Here is a 15667-nt window from a genome sequence, read left to right on the forward strand (position 1 = left end):
ACGCTTTCGAGCTCACTGTCACCCCGCTGAATACAATATCCACACGGGAGTTTTCTGTGCAAAGAAGCACACCAGGAGAAAATGGACTGTCTCCAGTGAAATGCAGAACCAGGGATTCTTCTAAGCGTGGTAGTTCTCTGCCAACGCCAAGTCTCTCGTTCTGTCCCACACCTGATAGCGAATGCTCTGAATACTCCGAATATCCCCCGTCTAGGAGCGAGTCTGGACGGCAGACACCAGAGGATATTGAGTTTATCAACCTAGGAGATTTCACCGAATCTGAAGTACATATATCGCAAGAGCTGTTCTATACACCTGGACTACTCGATATTATGATTCCTACTCACCCACAATCTGCCCGTTCCGACTAGATCCACTAACAAGGCCGGAGGAATTTTCTACTAGGGACGCGAGGATTATCGAAGAACTTGTGCTCGCTCTTTGCTATTCTCGGCAGGCTATACCAATCACAGTTGGTAATTTCACGAGTAGGAATGTTGTCCTAGCTTGTCCAAAGGCTATGACAAGTCAATATTCGCGCCTGGCTAAATACAATTGTCACCCACCCCCACCCCGATTTGGAACAATGATATGAATACCAAGAAAACGTGATTGGGAATGGGGGTTAATCCTACCGAGGAAGGAACGACAACAAACTGCAACATCTAAATTTACAGATCAAAACCGGAAAAGGTTGGTGGATTCACAACCCCCAAAGGCCACACCTAAATCTGCTGTAACATCAGCACATTGGTAAGGGGGTACATAAGTCTATCTGAGTGTACAATAGACGATATGCTTTGGTCGTGTACGGAGATTTCTGTACAGACATTGTTGCCTTTTTCTGATGTGGTAGTATGCCCCTTTGACAGTCTGAGTACTGATAGCCATTGCTGATCTTTAATATAATATTGGGGTCTTCATGATCACTCGTACTGCATCACAACCAAGGAAATAGAACATTTAAATACAAAGTCCAAATATATACTATTGTAACAAGCCGCTGTACTTCGCGCCGATATATACGTTTAGGTATGCCAAAAACCAGATCCCGAATAAAACAATGTGTCAATAACGCCTGGTGATATATAATACACAACCACCCAGTCATATGCCACGGGCAACCCGATGCCAAAACGAACAGCCCAGCCTTGCAAAAAACGCCTTTGGTCAAATACAAAGCTCCGCACGCGATCTGTATGGTGCTCGAGCTAACCGGTGTCGTTGCCCTCAGCTTGATATGCTAAGCAGTCCACCAGATGCACCTCCACTAAGAACACCCCGAGGCTGTATTGGTTGTGGCAGGGATGGCAGACTGCCGTTGATCTTTCTGTGCACGTCTTCATCCACTCCCACTTTGCTCTTGTTACTGGTATTAGTGTCATTATAGCGATTATTGTCTTTGTCTTCACGCTCTCGCTGGCCATCACTGTCTTCGATCCTGTCGATACGGTCAAACTCGTTATGGCTACCCGTCTGATTCCGTAAAAGCGGGGCAGCTGCCAAGTTCATACGTTTCGCTCCTCGGTGGTGGTCGTCGAAAAACCCATCGTCGTCGCTGCTGGAGTCGCTGTAGGCGGCTACCGCGCCCATACCTCTTGCCAGACCCCGGCTCCGGTCCCATGCGGTCCACTGTCGCCGTGGCAGCTGCGATTGTGGCTGCTCATTACTCCGACGTGTCGCCTGCTTTGGCTTCGGGGACATCGGCAGTAGTATCCGAGGCCGGCTTTGAGCCCGGCTGTTTGAATTAAGGCTATTGAAACTCTGACTTCTGGCCAACTGAGAAGTAGGCTGCATGATACGCAGCTGGTCTAAGGGCACGCTGACTTGGCCAGTACGAAGCTTGTAGCTTGCCAGGCCAAGCCGGAGCTTCAGTATCTCGGCTCTCTAAGGGTAGCTTGTTAACAAAGAAATGTGCCAACGCATGAGAGGGGGCACAGCCCGTGGGGAAGCACAAAAAGACATACCCGTCTCGATTGTTCCCGCGTCGGCGTGTGTGGTTCCGTCGCCCGTGTCGCTTGGACGTTTGGTTCTGTAACGTTGGTGGTTTGGGAAATTTCGATAATGCCGGAATTGTCGAAGACAGAGGATGGACAGGGGGACATAGAGCAGTGACGACGGTTTGCCGATGCTGGTTCAGACACGGACCCAACAGAACAAGCATCGCCAGCCGGTACATGCACATCAAGGCAAACCTTCTTCGGCGTGCTAGTGGTGGGTCGGTCCTTGTCTTCAGGGTCGTCTGGCGGGAGAGAACGCTTCTGTGCTGTCGAGCTTGGCTGCTCAGGCGCAGGTGCAGATGTATGCGTCCGTGGCGCTTCACATACGCTCTGCATAGACAAGCCAGGAGCGGCCTCAACTCCCCGTAGAAGGGGCTTGCTGCCAACGAGGCCGTTCTTGGCCGGAAGTGGCGATGAAACTGTGGTGTTTGCGTCGAGGGGTGCCAGAGCGCGTCTCTTGACCGGAGAAGCCATAGCTGAGGAATGAAGAGGCGAAGAAAGAGGTGACGCGAGCAGGGAAGAGAATAAAAGAAGGAGGAGAAGCGGAAGCTGTATATGGTGACCTGGGAAACGTCGCGTGCTTAAATTGGCTATGCGCCTGGCGTATAACACGAGAAGGAACGCGTTCACTAGCGGATTAATCAACAGGCCCGGACTTGAGAGGAGACGGAAGCACCGCCTTATAGGTAAAAGAAGAAGAGAAAGAGAGAGGGACAGAGGGACGAGAAAAGATACGTCAGAAAGCTGCTGCCACGCAATGTTAAAGAAATTTAAAATCCTGGCTCTTGACAAGCCGTAGTGAGTCGCGATGCGTGTTTTAGCACATGCCTTCCCCCACAGGCCTGCGAGGGGGGAAAGCGTGTGGCAGCTAGCTGACGCGACAGCGGTAGGCCAGCCACTCACGCGCTACGGAGCCACTAAAACATGCCTATCAGCCCCTGGTCTTGCACGCGCTCGGGGTAGTCCTGCTAATTTAGCGCTCGTCTCTTATAGCTCTCAGCGCGTGCACGAATCAAGAAGGCGGTCAAAGCTCTCTTCAAATACGCTTCCACTACTCCGTACAGAGTACAACGTCATGGCACGCGTACTCCGTAAACTATGTACTGAACATATCTAACCTCGAACGGCTGTACGTCGTATATACCCATTCACTACAAACAGGGCCGTGTACTATCCGCAATTGAACGCAAACAAGATATGTTGTACATGGCGCGCTTCAAGTGGCTGTAGCTAGCATTTTATAGCTGGAGATGAAATCAAACACGGACGAAGCAACAATCAGAGATAAAATAACAGTATAATTCCCACTCAAGCGAGCACGCAACTGTGGGTATCATCCCCTGTGCCAACCAACCGCGCTCTGAGTAGCAGCTGTCCATCCACCCCTAAACAATGTATCTTACTCTGGAAGCATTTGCCAGATTTACAAACTATAACCGTCGCACATGAAATGACAAGAAGGTTCAAGAGTAACAAGTCTTTGAAGACAAAGAAAGTGGCAAAGACGCAAGGAGGATATAAGAAATCAGAAAGACAAGCCAGCTAGGGCAAGATAAACAAGACAGAATAAAACCGACATTCGAAAAAAAAAACAAAAAAAACAATGAAGACGCCGCGTGCTGCCTTTCTTCCCTGCCTGCTCTATCTCGGCCCATTTTGTAGTGTTGTCATAACAGTCGTCGTGGAAAACCCCGTAGCCATCCAATAAGACCGGAAAATAACGAAACCGACTCCGACTTTATTGTCCCCTCCTGAGCCCTTCTGGCACAAGCACAGAGTATAGCACAGCCCTGTTGGTTCTGTGCTGATTCCTTCACATCATCTGAACTGGTACAGGTCTGGATCCAGCTCGATGCTGGACTTGCTGAACATTTCGGTCATGTCCGTATCGAGCGGACATATGCCTGGCGCATCGCCCAGATACATCTGCGCAAAGTCTGCTGCATCGTTCTCGTCAGACGGCTGCATCGAATACCGTGGCATGCTGTCCAGCATAGAAGGCATTATTGTCCCATCGCCGGCGGTGAAGAGATCCAGCCCATTGTCGACCTGAATGCTCTCCGAAATATCACTTGTCGGCTCCGACGACCAGCCACTATCAGCCTTTGATTCGGGGGTGTCGTTCGGTGTGAGTGAGTTCAGGTAAATGCTGAAGTCAGCGATTGCACCGTTTGCCACGGTATCAGCAGTGAAACTGAAAGCGTTGGAAAGCTCATGTGGGTCAATCATTGCCAGATCCCACGGGTCCTCGACCTGGATAGGTAACTGGGCATCGCCTTCTGCGCCCGTGGAAAGCTGTCCATCTGAAACCTTGAGAGTAGAGGCATCTCCCCTTGACCCGGTCTTTCCCGACATACCCCCAGCGAGACCCCCGCTGGCCCCTTTACCGACGCCGCTTGCTGCACTCGCTTGACGGTTCATAGACGCAACCCTGGACATTGGTGTCGCCGGAGCTGGGCCTTGTCTGGGTGCCAACGCTGCCATGGTGGTGGAAGCAGCTGCAGCACCATTAGCAGCAGAGGCACTGGCGCCTTTAGCTTTGCCGTCGGCATCAAGTCCGAAAGCATCTGTCAGGGCTTCTGTGACAAACTTCATAGGATTGGCATTGGGTTTCGTATGCTCTTCTTCGATGTGCACACGCCGCGCTTCTTCTGTGGCAAACCCAGTTGTCTTTGTGTCACAGTCAGCCTCCGTGCAGTACAAGAGAGGCTTTGAGGGATGTTGCGGTGTCATCGATGGCTGAGCCTGTGCTTTGGTCGCGTCTGCTCCATGTCTTCGAGCATCGGGAGACGGTACCTTCTGCGAAGGTGTTGTCGCAGCAGGCGTGTGCGTTGTCGCGGGAGATGCTGCTGTGGCCTGGCCACCAGTTTTCCGTCTCTTCGACGCAGGTAGGTGCAAGTTCTCCTGGGTCACAGCTGGCTTGCCAATGTAAGCAGGCTGTCCATGCGGAGAAGTCGCATGGAGAGAGAACGGAGGCTGAGCAGTGGTAGGTGCAGCAGGAGGCATTCCGCTCTTGCTGTTTGTCCGGTTCTGCATCTTATTGAGCACCCGGTTGTTCTCCTCAAGGTTCGCTTGGTTCAGAGGAGCTGGAACCGTCTGAGTCGATGATGCACCGATAATGCTGACATCTGCGGCCTGTCCTGCCGGCGGTATACCCGGCATCTGCGATTGGGACTGTGGCATTTGTGACATCTTTTGGCCGATGTGTTGGTTCAGGGCCTCCAGAGAAGCCTGGGCTTTTCGCACATGGTTCATAGCCTCTCTCCCCATCTCTATGAGCAGGTTTCGATGCGATTCGATCTCGTCCACCGTGATGGAAAAATTAGGTCTGCGTCCTGACAGAGTCTCGGGGTTGCTGAACTGTTGAGAGATGCGGTACCGCTATTTTTGTCAGTATGAAATAAGCGAAAAGAGGACAAAAAGACATGGGAGAAGGGGCCAAATATTTACAGTTCTAAAGAATCTGTGCGTTCGGACCTCGTCCCGTGTTGCCATGTAGAAACGGCCGAGCTGTTTGCCCACCTTCACCAATGGATCTGCCGTCTCTAAGATCTTCTTCCAGACTTCGTCCTTTTCTGTCGCAGTCAAAGGAATATCTGGAAATTGTTCCTGTTGTATGTCCTGCCGAACTTCTGCACCGATTGCCAGTAGGTGGTTCATGATTTCTTGATTGGGCTGGAAAGCAGCCACCATTTGCTGTCGAGACCGAACCAACTCTTGTTGCTCTGGTGTTAATTTGGCAAATTGCTCCGCCGTCATATGTTGCAACATACTCAGGCGCTGTTGCTGAAGCTGTTGTTGCTGTTGCTGCACACTTGGAGCCGCTACTACAGACCGTTGAGTCGGTGCGTTTGACGGTTCAGAGTCTGTCACCTCGTCAGAGCTCGGGCGCTTTCGATTGTTGACGACCTGTCGGTTCATTTGGAGCTTCTTTGCATTCGGACCGACAGCGCCGGAAGGGCCACCTGATTGGTCCAGACCACCACTTTGAGGCCCTGAAAGAGGCAAAGAGCCGCTCTTCCCAGTCGGAGCAGGCATAGGGCTACTGATTGGCTTGTGCTGTGCGAGAGTATTACCCATGGACTGCGTTACGGCAATAGCATTTGCATTGTCCATCTGAAGATTATGTTGCATTTGAAGCTGAAGCTGTAGCTGCTGTTGTTGCTGCTGCTGCTGTTGCATCTGAAGCTGCTGCTGTAGCTGCTGCTGTAACTGCTGCTGTAGCTGTTGCTGTTGGAGTTGCTGCTGCTGCTGCTGGTTAGATGGCTGGGGCTGCTGCTGCTGTGGCATGAACGGCTGTGTAGTAGGTGGTTGTTGCTGCTGCATGCCATTCATATTGAGCGGCATGTTGTTCTTCATCTGCTGTTGCATATATTGCTTCATGTAGTTATCGTGTTTCATCCGAGAACCAAATCTCTTGATCACCTCTTCCGGCGCGTTCGCCAGTTTGGGGTTGGTGGCACGCATTTGTGCTATCTCTGCCGGCGTGAGCTGTAACAGGTGCGCAGGAATGTTGGGCATCATCCCTGCTACCGGTTGCATACCTGTGGCACCGTTTGCAACTCCGGCCTTCATGGCGGGGGCTCCAGGAGCACCGGCGGGCATACCGGTAGGTATAGTGCGCTGTTGAGCTAGCTGCGCCTGTTGTAGTGCGTTTTTCTTATCCATGATCTGCCTGAATTGCATCATCTGCAGATTGAGAAGCTGATTCTTGGCGCCTTCCGGGATGTTATTTTGGGCTATCCAGGCCTTCAAGTCGCACCACTTCTTGACATCTGGCGGAAGAGCGAACCGACTTGTGACCTGGGTTGGGAGATCCATATTGTCTATAGCTTGGGGTCGCATCATTTGTCGCTGCTGCTGCAGAAGAGCCATATTTGACGGAACGCCAGGCATTTGCTGGCCAACACCAAACTGGCCGGGTGCGCCGCCCGCCTGGTTATTGGGCTGTGCAGTGCCCATCTGACCCTGGCGACTCGTCTGCAGCTGGGCTTGCCCTGTCGCCGTAGGAAGCTTCCCTGTGCGAAGGTTGTGCTGTTGCTGTTGCCCTTGCACCCATCTGGCCATCAGCTCGTTCAACTTATCCGGTGGAAAGGAGCTGAGTTTGTCTCTTTGTTCCGGGGTCATACTGTTCAACATGTTCTGATAGGCAGGACCGAGGTTTGCAGGCACAGACATAGAAGGGCGCTGACCGAATCGGGGATCCATCTGTCCGTTGTACGGTCCGCCCTGTGCCAGTTGTTGCTGCTGTTGCTGGGGTGTCTGTGGCTGCTGATGCTGGTGCTGTTGCGCCGAGCTGTCACCTTGGCCTGTAGGTTGGCGTGCCATCGGTGTGCTCATTGTGCCCATGCCAGGGCTATGGCCCAAGCCAGCACCTTGCTGGGCCTGCATCTGCTTTGGCCCTACGCCTCCTCGTTGCTGGTTTTGTGCATTTGCCTGGACAGCATCCATGCCCATCGGCATGTTGAACTGTTGCGGCATTTGCGATCCATGCTGACCTTGGTTTTGGCCTTGCTGTGCACCGGGTCGGTTCTGGCCAGACATTCCTCCACCTGCACCGCCGGGCGCAGAGCCCTGAGGCTGAGGGGTGGCATTACGGCCGGGCTGGCCGCTGCTGGCAGGAACAACCACCTGACCAGCTTCCTGAGCTAGCATACCAGCCTTCTGCTCGTTCATGATGGTCTCCATGTTGGTGGAGAATGGGTACTGACCGCTCTGCCCCGCAGCTGGACCTGTCGGACCACCGCCAAGACCACCAGGCTGTCCGGAACCACTGACGTTCATCATACCGGGATTCATCACACCCGATGCCATTGCTTTCTGCTGAAGCTGCATCCGTTGCTGAGCTTGGTTGACGTCCTGGCCAGGCATTTGCGCACGCATGGTCTGTGCCTTGTTTGTCAGCACGTTCAGAGCCTGGACCTGAAACATGTGCATGACCAAGTCTTTGCCCTGCCGCTGTAGGCTATGAATGGTCTGAGGACTCATGCGGCTCTGTACAGATGCGAGCATTGACCTTTTAGTGTTTTCGTCTGTGTTCATGTATAGGCGTTGGGCGAATTCGTTGACTTTCATGCGGTCGGCATCAGACAACTTCGACAGGTCGATATGCTGCATGTTGCCATTGGGCCTCATGGCATTCATATTCATTTGCATAGGCTGCTGATTGGGTGCCATCTGCATGCCGCCGGTATTGGGAGCCATTGGTACACCCATTTGTTGTGGTTGAGATATGGGCGTGCCCTGCATAGGATGTTGCATGTGCTGGAAGCCTTGATTCTGTCCAAAGGCACGCAGCTGTGCCTGCAGCATCGGATTCTGGGCGGCCATGAGCATCTGTTGTTGTTGTTGTTGCTGCTGCTGCTGAACTGCTACCTGTTGTTGAAGGGCTTGCTGTTGGGCGTGGGCAATTTGATGGTTGTTGAGGTCATTTCGCAGATTTTGTCCGTTCACCTGTCGTTTGACAAACTGTTCGCTGATTTTGGTGTTCATTTGCTTATCGTACATAATCTGGGACATGTTTGTTAAATTTGGCTACACCAGGGAAAGGGAGCAAGCGATTGAGAGAAGAAGAGAGCGCAAAGCAGCGCCGTATAAGAAGGACTGTTTGTGCCAGTCAAAGGGAAATGAGAACTAAGTGAGGAGAGGAAGGAATGTTGGGAGGATTTATTTTGCAAGGTTGGACAGCAATTAGTGACTACGTACCCGGTCCGGCATGTCAAGAAAGGCCTTTCGCTCGAAATCGAGACCCGCTTGCACAGCCTTTTGCCAATCGATGCCGGGGTTTGCGAGTATGATGTTTGTGATTCTATGTTTGTTAGAAGAGTACGGGCCGCCGGTTGAATTAAGGAAGGGTGGACAAGCAATGGTTGGGAAACGGGACCAGTACAAGAAAAATAGAAAAAGCAAGAAGGATTTTGATTAAGAAAAAGGAAGAAAGGGAGACAAGCGCGGCCACAAAAAGGAATACAGATAACTCACAAATTGACAGTCTTGCCCATACGCTCAGGAAACTGTACCCCGGCTCGCCACCCGCTGACAACGGGGGTGTTGGCCACAAGTTGTTGGTACACGATAGCCGTGAGCTGACTGGGGATGCCATTCCTCCGCTGCTGCTGTGGTGGCATCCCCATCTGCTGTGGAATGTTTAGGTTGGCGGCCATAGCCGCAGGTGATGGAGGGACGGACAAGCGCGCCTTGGCTGCTGCGAAGCGGAAATCTGCCGGGTGAAAAGGAGGCAGGGGAGCACGCAAACTGTGCAGTGTCGGTGCCGTCGGCTACTGCTGCTGTTGGCTGTAGTCGGCACTGGGGGACGAAGCACGTAGCCACTGATCGTCTGCAGGCAGCCGAGATGGGAGGGGAGAAGGCGGACGGAAAAGTTACGCCGACATACGGGTGAGGCGGGTTGTACAATGATTGCGAGGTTGCGAGATTGCGAGATTTCGAAAGGCTGGTGCAGCTGTGGGCTGATCGGGTCGTCGAAGCGCGTGTCTTTGTTGATGGCGATGCTAAGAGAGCTGGAAGGAGGAACAGGTGGCTCGGTGCAGACGGTCAAGCGGCGAGAGGAGGACGTCGATCATGGCCAGACGAGCTTGGGAAGGAGAAATCGTGCAGCAGTAAGAGGCAGTCGGGGCTGGCGGGCGAGAGAGTTGGACGAAAAGAGGCTAGGCAACGAGGCGAAGCGGAAGGAGCTGTGCACGTTGGGGCGTCTTGTTTTGATATAACGTCCAGAACGGCAGCCCCAAAAAAACAAAGGTCGAGTTCGTTGGAGGAGAGAAGTAAAAGGCAGAAAGCGAGTACACCGCCGTGGTGGACTTTGAGAATTGATGGTGAGAAGAACACGCGCTTCTCGGGGTTGCGACAATAGAATATCGGCCGGATGGTACGTAGTTGTCCGAAACTCCGCGTTGCAGGACAAAAGGCGTTAATTCGGGACTCAGGCAGTAGGCAGCGTGGTATCCGGGATCGTCGTGGGTCAAGGTGCGGGTGAGAAGGAAAGCGAGAGGACGAACGGCGCAACAACGACGAGGTCGGGCCAGCGACGACACAGAGCAGGCGAGTGGAGAAGGAGAGACGGAAAGCCAAGTTGGCGTGGCTTAACAACAGGGACGGGCAAGAAGAGTTACCAAGGCTGGTCCGGCTGGAAGTGAGAGACAGCACCGAGTGTCAAAGGAAAATGTGGTGATAGGGAAGGGGAAGGGGGAGGATTGAGGAGGAGGTTAGAAAAGGTGCGTCTACGGAGTACGAGTAGCGAAATCGTTAAGTTAGGTGTAGTTTAGAGAACGGAGCCTGAGTGGGAGCCACCGAAAACGGTAGCGACCAGAGGGTGGAAAAAGACCGGGGGGAGGGGGTACCAGACTGGGATGAGTTGAGCCAGGACGGTCGAGGATTAAAGTGGAGAGAAGGGGCAAAAGAAAAGAAGGCGGTGATTGGGTTTGATGGGGGGTTTGAGAGGGTGGGTGCGGGAGATGGTGGGCGGGTGAGAGGGGGGGGTTAGAACTTAGAAGAGAGTTATGTGGTGCTGGGACGAGCTCGAGTTCTTGGGAAAAAGGGCTGGGAAGGCGACGGCAACGGGTGGAAATGGTACTGTACTGGCGTGGTATTTTTAGGTGTTCGTAATATGGAGTACTCGCACAGCGAGTGCTTCGTACAGTGGAAAGTAGGGTTTTAGTACATATTGCTAGGGAGTGTAGTTTGGCGTCGCAGAGCTATCGAATACTCGTACGAAGTACATACTATGTAGTCTTGCGTAGTACTCGTACTCGCACTACTGGTACGCGCTCAGCCATGCACGGAGATTCACAGTACGGAGTACACGCGGCATACATGGCAGATTCACCGCCCTATCAAGTACATGGGCAGGAGAAGGCGCTTGGACGGGGTGGCTCCGTCTCTTACGTCGTACCTGCTGGCGAATTGGCCCTAGACGAGTGCGGATTGCACGCAGAGGCAAGACGTCGGCAGGAGGAGCAACGGCACGATGCACGAGATGGCCGCTCGCCTTGGTCCGGGTGCTGCGGTGCAGGAGAGAACATGGTCCAGCAGAGCGACGAAGCCTGAGGGGCGGTACTTTGCATGTACCCGTACCTGGCCGGGCCCCACACACATTGGCTCTCGATGACTGGATTGGGCTCCCCTCCCTTGTTTCTCGGTCCCTTGTTCCCTCTTTTGCGTTAATGTGCAGGCACTAGTGTGACAGGGGTGTGTGGATGGGGCGTGCGCAGAAGCAGAGGTGTCGACAACCAAGGCCTCCCAGGGCCGAGCAGAGTAGGGCTCGGGGCGTGAGTTGAGGGCAGGACAACCGCGCAGCCGTGCTGGAAGGGACGGCGGCCAGACGGCGTTGGCGCCGACTCTCGACCGCTGCCTGACCGGGGAGGCCGAGCCTGGCTGAGTCGTGGGGGGACGAGGCTGGAAGAGAAAAGGCCGTTTGGACCCCATCGGAGGCTCAGAGACCAGGGCAGCAGAAACATACAAGGCGTACGGAGTATCTTACGGAGTACATAGTACGAGTAGTACGGAACAGCCCAATGCTCGCACTATTGTCGGTCTGCTCGCAGAAAAGAGGAAAATCGTTGAGGGCTGGGCTTGGGTGGAGCTCCTCACACTATGTAAGATACATAGTAGTGAGACGGGGAAGCCTTTCTTCTTAGCTGATGCACCCGCCGGTTTTTGATTGCCACGCCGCGCCCCGTCGCCCGTTGACTTGGCTAATCGCAGCATAGGAATGCATTCTGGGGAGCAGAGCTTCACACCGGCCACTCCTCACACTCGCGCTGAGTGGAGCAGAAGCGCAACACCGCTGAAGATGAGGGATTTGCGACAGCATTGGCATGGCATTTGGCGACGAGCAGATGCAGGCGAAACAAAAAGGAAGATGGAACTGAAAATGGGCGTAAGAATGGCAAGGGAAAATAAAAAGAAGCCCATGTGATTGGGAAGCAGAGGCGGCCGTCCGTATCTGGCATGGCTGGATGTGCACTCGTAAGATGCGACGTACGTCAAGCATGCCACGAATCTGGGACATATTTTTTTGGCAGCGTCGTTTCAGCCTGAGAAGCATGCAGCGGACAGGAACAGGCAGCGACGGGGGGGCACGATTAGGCTCTATCCATTTTGTTTCTTCGTCTCGTTCTTTTTTTCAGCATTACCCCTCCAGGCAGTGTGGATGTATCATGTACATACTCGTACGGCACAAGCAGTTGTGCGTGCTGCCAGCGCTTCCTGCTAGCCAGACCCCTGTCCGGCTGGCCTTGGACCAATCGTATCCGTACCGTCGACGTGAGTAAGATGATGCACCTGCTCTCGAATGTACTCATGCTTGCGCTTTCTGCAGACTATCTAGCACCGCCCACCTGATCACAAATGTGTCGCGCTGCGTATTTGGACCACTGAAAAAAAAAGTCAATCTTAAGAAACAAGGCAAGCGAGGGCTGTGCGTGCTTTGATCCAGCATCCAGCTCTCACGGCCGACTGGTCAGCCTTGCTTTCGGTTGGGCAAAATCTAGCTCACTCCTCCGGTTCAGCATACCTGGCATTTCCTCTCTCCCTCTCTCGCGTTCTCTCACTCGTTCTCGTCGTGCCCGCTGTTGCTTACACGTCAATATATTGGTCTTGGCCTAGAAGGGCTGATTGGCAAGGAGCGAGGGGGACTTTCTGCTCGCAAGCCCACTTTCGGAGTACGATTGCCGTTGCAAGATGGCCTCCTTTTTTTCTATTGTCGAGCTGAAAGCACAAGCTGCCCTCCCAACTCCTGCCCTTACCGCTGCGCTCTCGTTCCCTTTCCAGAAGACGGCGGGATGCAGGCAGGGCCCGTACGTCGTAAGACACCATTTTCCCTGTCTATCCCTCGCGCTCTAATAGTACGGCTTAGGACACAGAGAGAGGCCTCGGTCTGCTCTCCCAGATTGTGAGCCCCCACTCCCCTCTTTTTTTTAGCGGCCGCCCGGTCCATAATAACAGATAAAATGGCGCCCCTGCACGAGTACGAGCAAGAGTACATAGTACTCGTACTTGTTCGATACTCTGACACCCATCATGAGAACAAAGCCATGCGGACGGCGAAAACAACTGGCATACCCACTCTTTTTCCCCATCCAGCCCTTGTTCGTAGATTGTCAAATCCTCCTCTTTGTAGATGGCAGACCAGCGAAGGCACAAGAACCGGTAGAGCCTGCAAATTCCTGCTCTCATCGCACGGTTTGGACACTACGAGTACCACGGACAGTTCTGGCTCCCGGCCGCCGCCATGACTGTTCCAAAAACAAAACAGTAACAGCCAGACCCTGCAGAAAGCCCCTCGCTCGAACCCGTGGCACCCCTGCTCACGCCATGTAAGAGAGGGAGAGAGAGAACGAGAGGAAAGGAGCAGGCGAGAAGGAAAACAAACAACACACATGACAGACACGCAGCTACTGCAAGTACTCGTACTCGTACTGATGCCGCGTGCAGCGAGCGTATGGAGCACGTCTCCAGGCGAATCCTTTCACACAAGGAATTCCATAGAGTGCCCGCCCTATCTGACATACCCTGTCTGTCTGTTCCATCACTATGCAATCAAATTAAATTGGACATTGGGTCCCGTCCATTTGCCTCGCTCTGCGTCGTACACTGGACACGGCAGCTTATGCCAAGTATCTTACGAACTGTAAGTAGTTGTGGCTGCTCTACAAAGCTGCTGCATTGAATCACAACGGCTGGCAAGAGAAATGGGTACATGGCAGGTCGTGGCGCTCTCATGATGGCCTCCTCCGGCCCCCGCCTATTCCGCCCATTGATTGCCCGGCCCGGCTGCAACTGTCCCCCCAGTCTCCACGTCTGCCAGGGATGGAGATGTATTAATATCGACCACTTCAATTCAGCGTAATACAGCGCACAGAGGGTCTCCGTGCTGTGCACAACCAGACTGAACCCCCTGGTCGGACTTTCTTCAATAATAAATGCCTCTTGGTAGACGCCAATCCCTCCGCAAGACCGACGGGAAAATGCGGCAGCAGACAAATGGAAAAGCTCGTGACCGAAAAAAATAACAAGGGAAAGAGGAGAAATACCACGTCAACGCCAGCAACACCCGACGAACTCTGTCGTGCCACTCTCTATCTCGTCTCTTTGGCCGTGTTATTGCATTTCATCCCCCCTTCTTCTCATTCGTACTTTTCCCCATTCGGAATGGCAAAGTAAGGTACACCGCTGGTCAGACACGACATAAGGAGTACTCTGTACGGAGTACTGTATCAAGATTCACACAGCGGCAACCAGAGACTGACTTCCGTGGTACCGTGCATAGAGAGACTGGAGGATCTAAATTGAAGCGTAAGTCATATCTATGACTTTATGTATCTTACAGCTTGGCCGAATCCTCGGATTGAGAATTGCCTGCCGTCTTTGCCGCCTCTGCCTGGATTGGTCCATGTGGATGGCACCCTACGCGTCTAGCCTTGATTGCAGCCCATTCCACACCGTATCTACAAGTGATAATGGGTAGCCGCTTGGCTCCCACCTCGTGCAGGCGGGCAGACCGTTGCGAGCTTCGTTCTGTTGTCTACGGGCGGGTGTCTGGAGAACGAGCGTCCCGCGGCACAGAGGACAGGGTGTTTTGCGCCGTGAAGCGTAACGCGCCTCGTATTGATTGCTGTTTCCTGGCCCAGCCCGATGGGGAGTGTGCTTTCTTTTTTCCGCCTTCGCCTTGACAGTTTGTTTCAGACTTGCAGAAGGCTCTAGACGAAACGGGATATTATGTAGCAAGACACTACGCAGACGCTGCCACAGGTTGCCTCTCTGCTTTCTTCTTCCTGGAAACGCCAAATGCTAGTCTGCATTGCAGGTACAAGTTTATTGTGGTGTGCAGACATCTACCCAGCTTCCTTCCTGCTGCCTCGATCGGTTTCAGTGTGCATACTACCTTGGCTGTGTTTCTCCGTCTCAGTCCGGGATGCTATACATACAACGTTGAAGGTTCACCACCCGTACAAGGCGTGGACACACCCAGGCACGGACTGCGCTCTTTACATGTAATGACGGTGTGAGCATTGCTCGTTGGACTCTCCCAGCTTACAGTCCGTGTTACCGCATGAAGGCGAGTCATTTACACGGCGCCAGAAACCCATTATGCAATTGGCGGGATCGATATTGTCACTTTCAGCTAGAAAAACCTCCTATCTCCTGCATGAGTGCAATATAGAGAAACTGTATCTTACTTGTGCAAAAAGCTCCGACACAGATGACTTTTAAAGCGCCTGAGGAGTTCGGAGCAGATCGACCTTAATAAGCCGACTCAAGCCGATGACGTCCCAAAACCTGTATGTAGCAGATGAGTTCGACAAGATTCCTGCGAGATGAGAGAGCAAAGGTACAAGTTATGCCACCCAACTGTAAAGTAGAACCCACAGCCTTGAAGCCATTTAGCATGACCTTGTTGACAGAACTTTGCATTAGGTTGTAAGAGGAAAGTGAGCGACAAGTGCGGGTGGACCCAGCGCCGATCACGTGCAGATCATCTTTCAACTGAATCCCCTCGACGACGACAGCTGCGGATGCTGACTGCTTCTGATGCTAAGCTCAATTCGAGCTCTGGGACCACCGGCCTCAAAGTCTTGTGTCATTAGGTTCACTGATTTTATTATTACGGCCAGTAGGCTTTTGAGCACTAATATGCGTGTACTCCGTACTGA

General features: G+C 53.1%; 3 protein-coding genes across 3 annotated transcripts; 1 reads left to right on the forward strand and 2 right to left on the reverse strand.

Moving 5' to 3' along the window:
- Window positions 1–1230: 1230 nt before the first annotated feature.
- Window positions 1231–2474, reverse strand: CMQ_7113 (Nrm2; the record flags this gene model as incomplete). The annotated part of the gene is made up of 2 exons (XM_014314118.1): window positions 1231–1887; window positions 1968–2474. The coding sequence occupies 2 exons, from the start codon at window positions 2472–2474 to the stop codon at window positions 1231–1233; spliced, it is 1164 nt and encodes a 387-aa protein (XP_014169593.1).
- Window positions 2475–3818: 1344 nt separating this feature from the next.
- Window positions 3819–9163, reverse strand: CMQ_7715 (uncharacterized protein; the record flags this gene model as incomplete). The annotated part of the gene is made up of 6 exons (XM_014314720.1): window positions 3819–5381; window positions 5451–5575; window positions 5774–5995; window positions 6545–8510; window positions 8706–8808; window positions 8982–9163. 6 exons carry the CDS (start codon window positions 9161–9163, stop codon window positions 3819–3821), a joined length of 4161 nt encoding a protein of 1386 aa, XP_014170195.1.
- Window positions 9164–10787: 1624 nt separating this feature from the next.
- Window positions 10788–11060, forward strand: CMQ_7100 (uncharacterized protein; the record flags this gene model as incomplete). Its single annotated transcript, XM_014314105.1, has 1 exon — window positions 10788–11060. One exon carries the CDS (start codon window positions 10788–10790, stop codon window positions 11058–11060), a length of 273 nt encoding a protein of 90 aa, XP_014169580.1.
- Between the last annotated feature and the right edge of the window lie 4607 nt (window positions 11061–15667).

The sequence above is a fragment of the Grosmannia clavigera genome (genome assembly GCF_000143105.1).
Source record: "Grosmannia clavigera kw1407 unplaced genomic scaffold GCSC_173, whole genome shotgun sequence".
In the NCBI taxonomy this organism is placed as follows: Eukaryota; Fungi; Ascomycota; class Sordariomycetes; order Ophiostomatales; family Ophiostomataceae; genus Leptographium; species Leptographium clavigerum.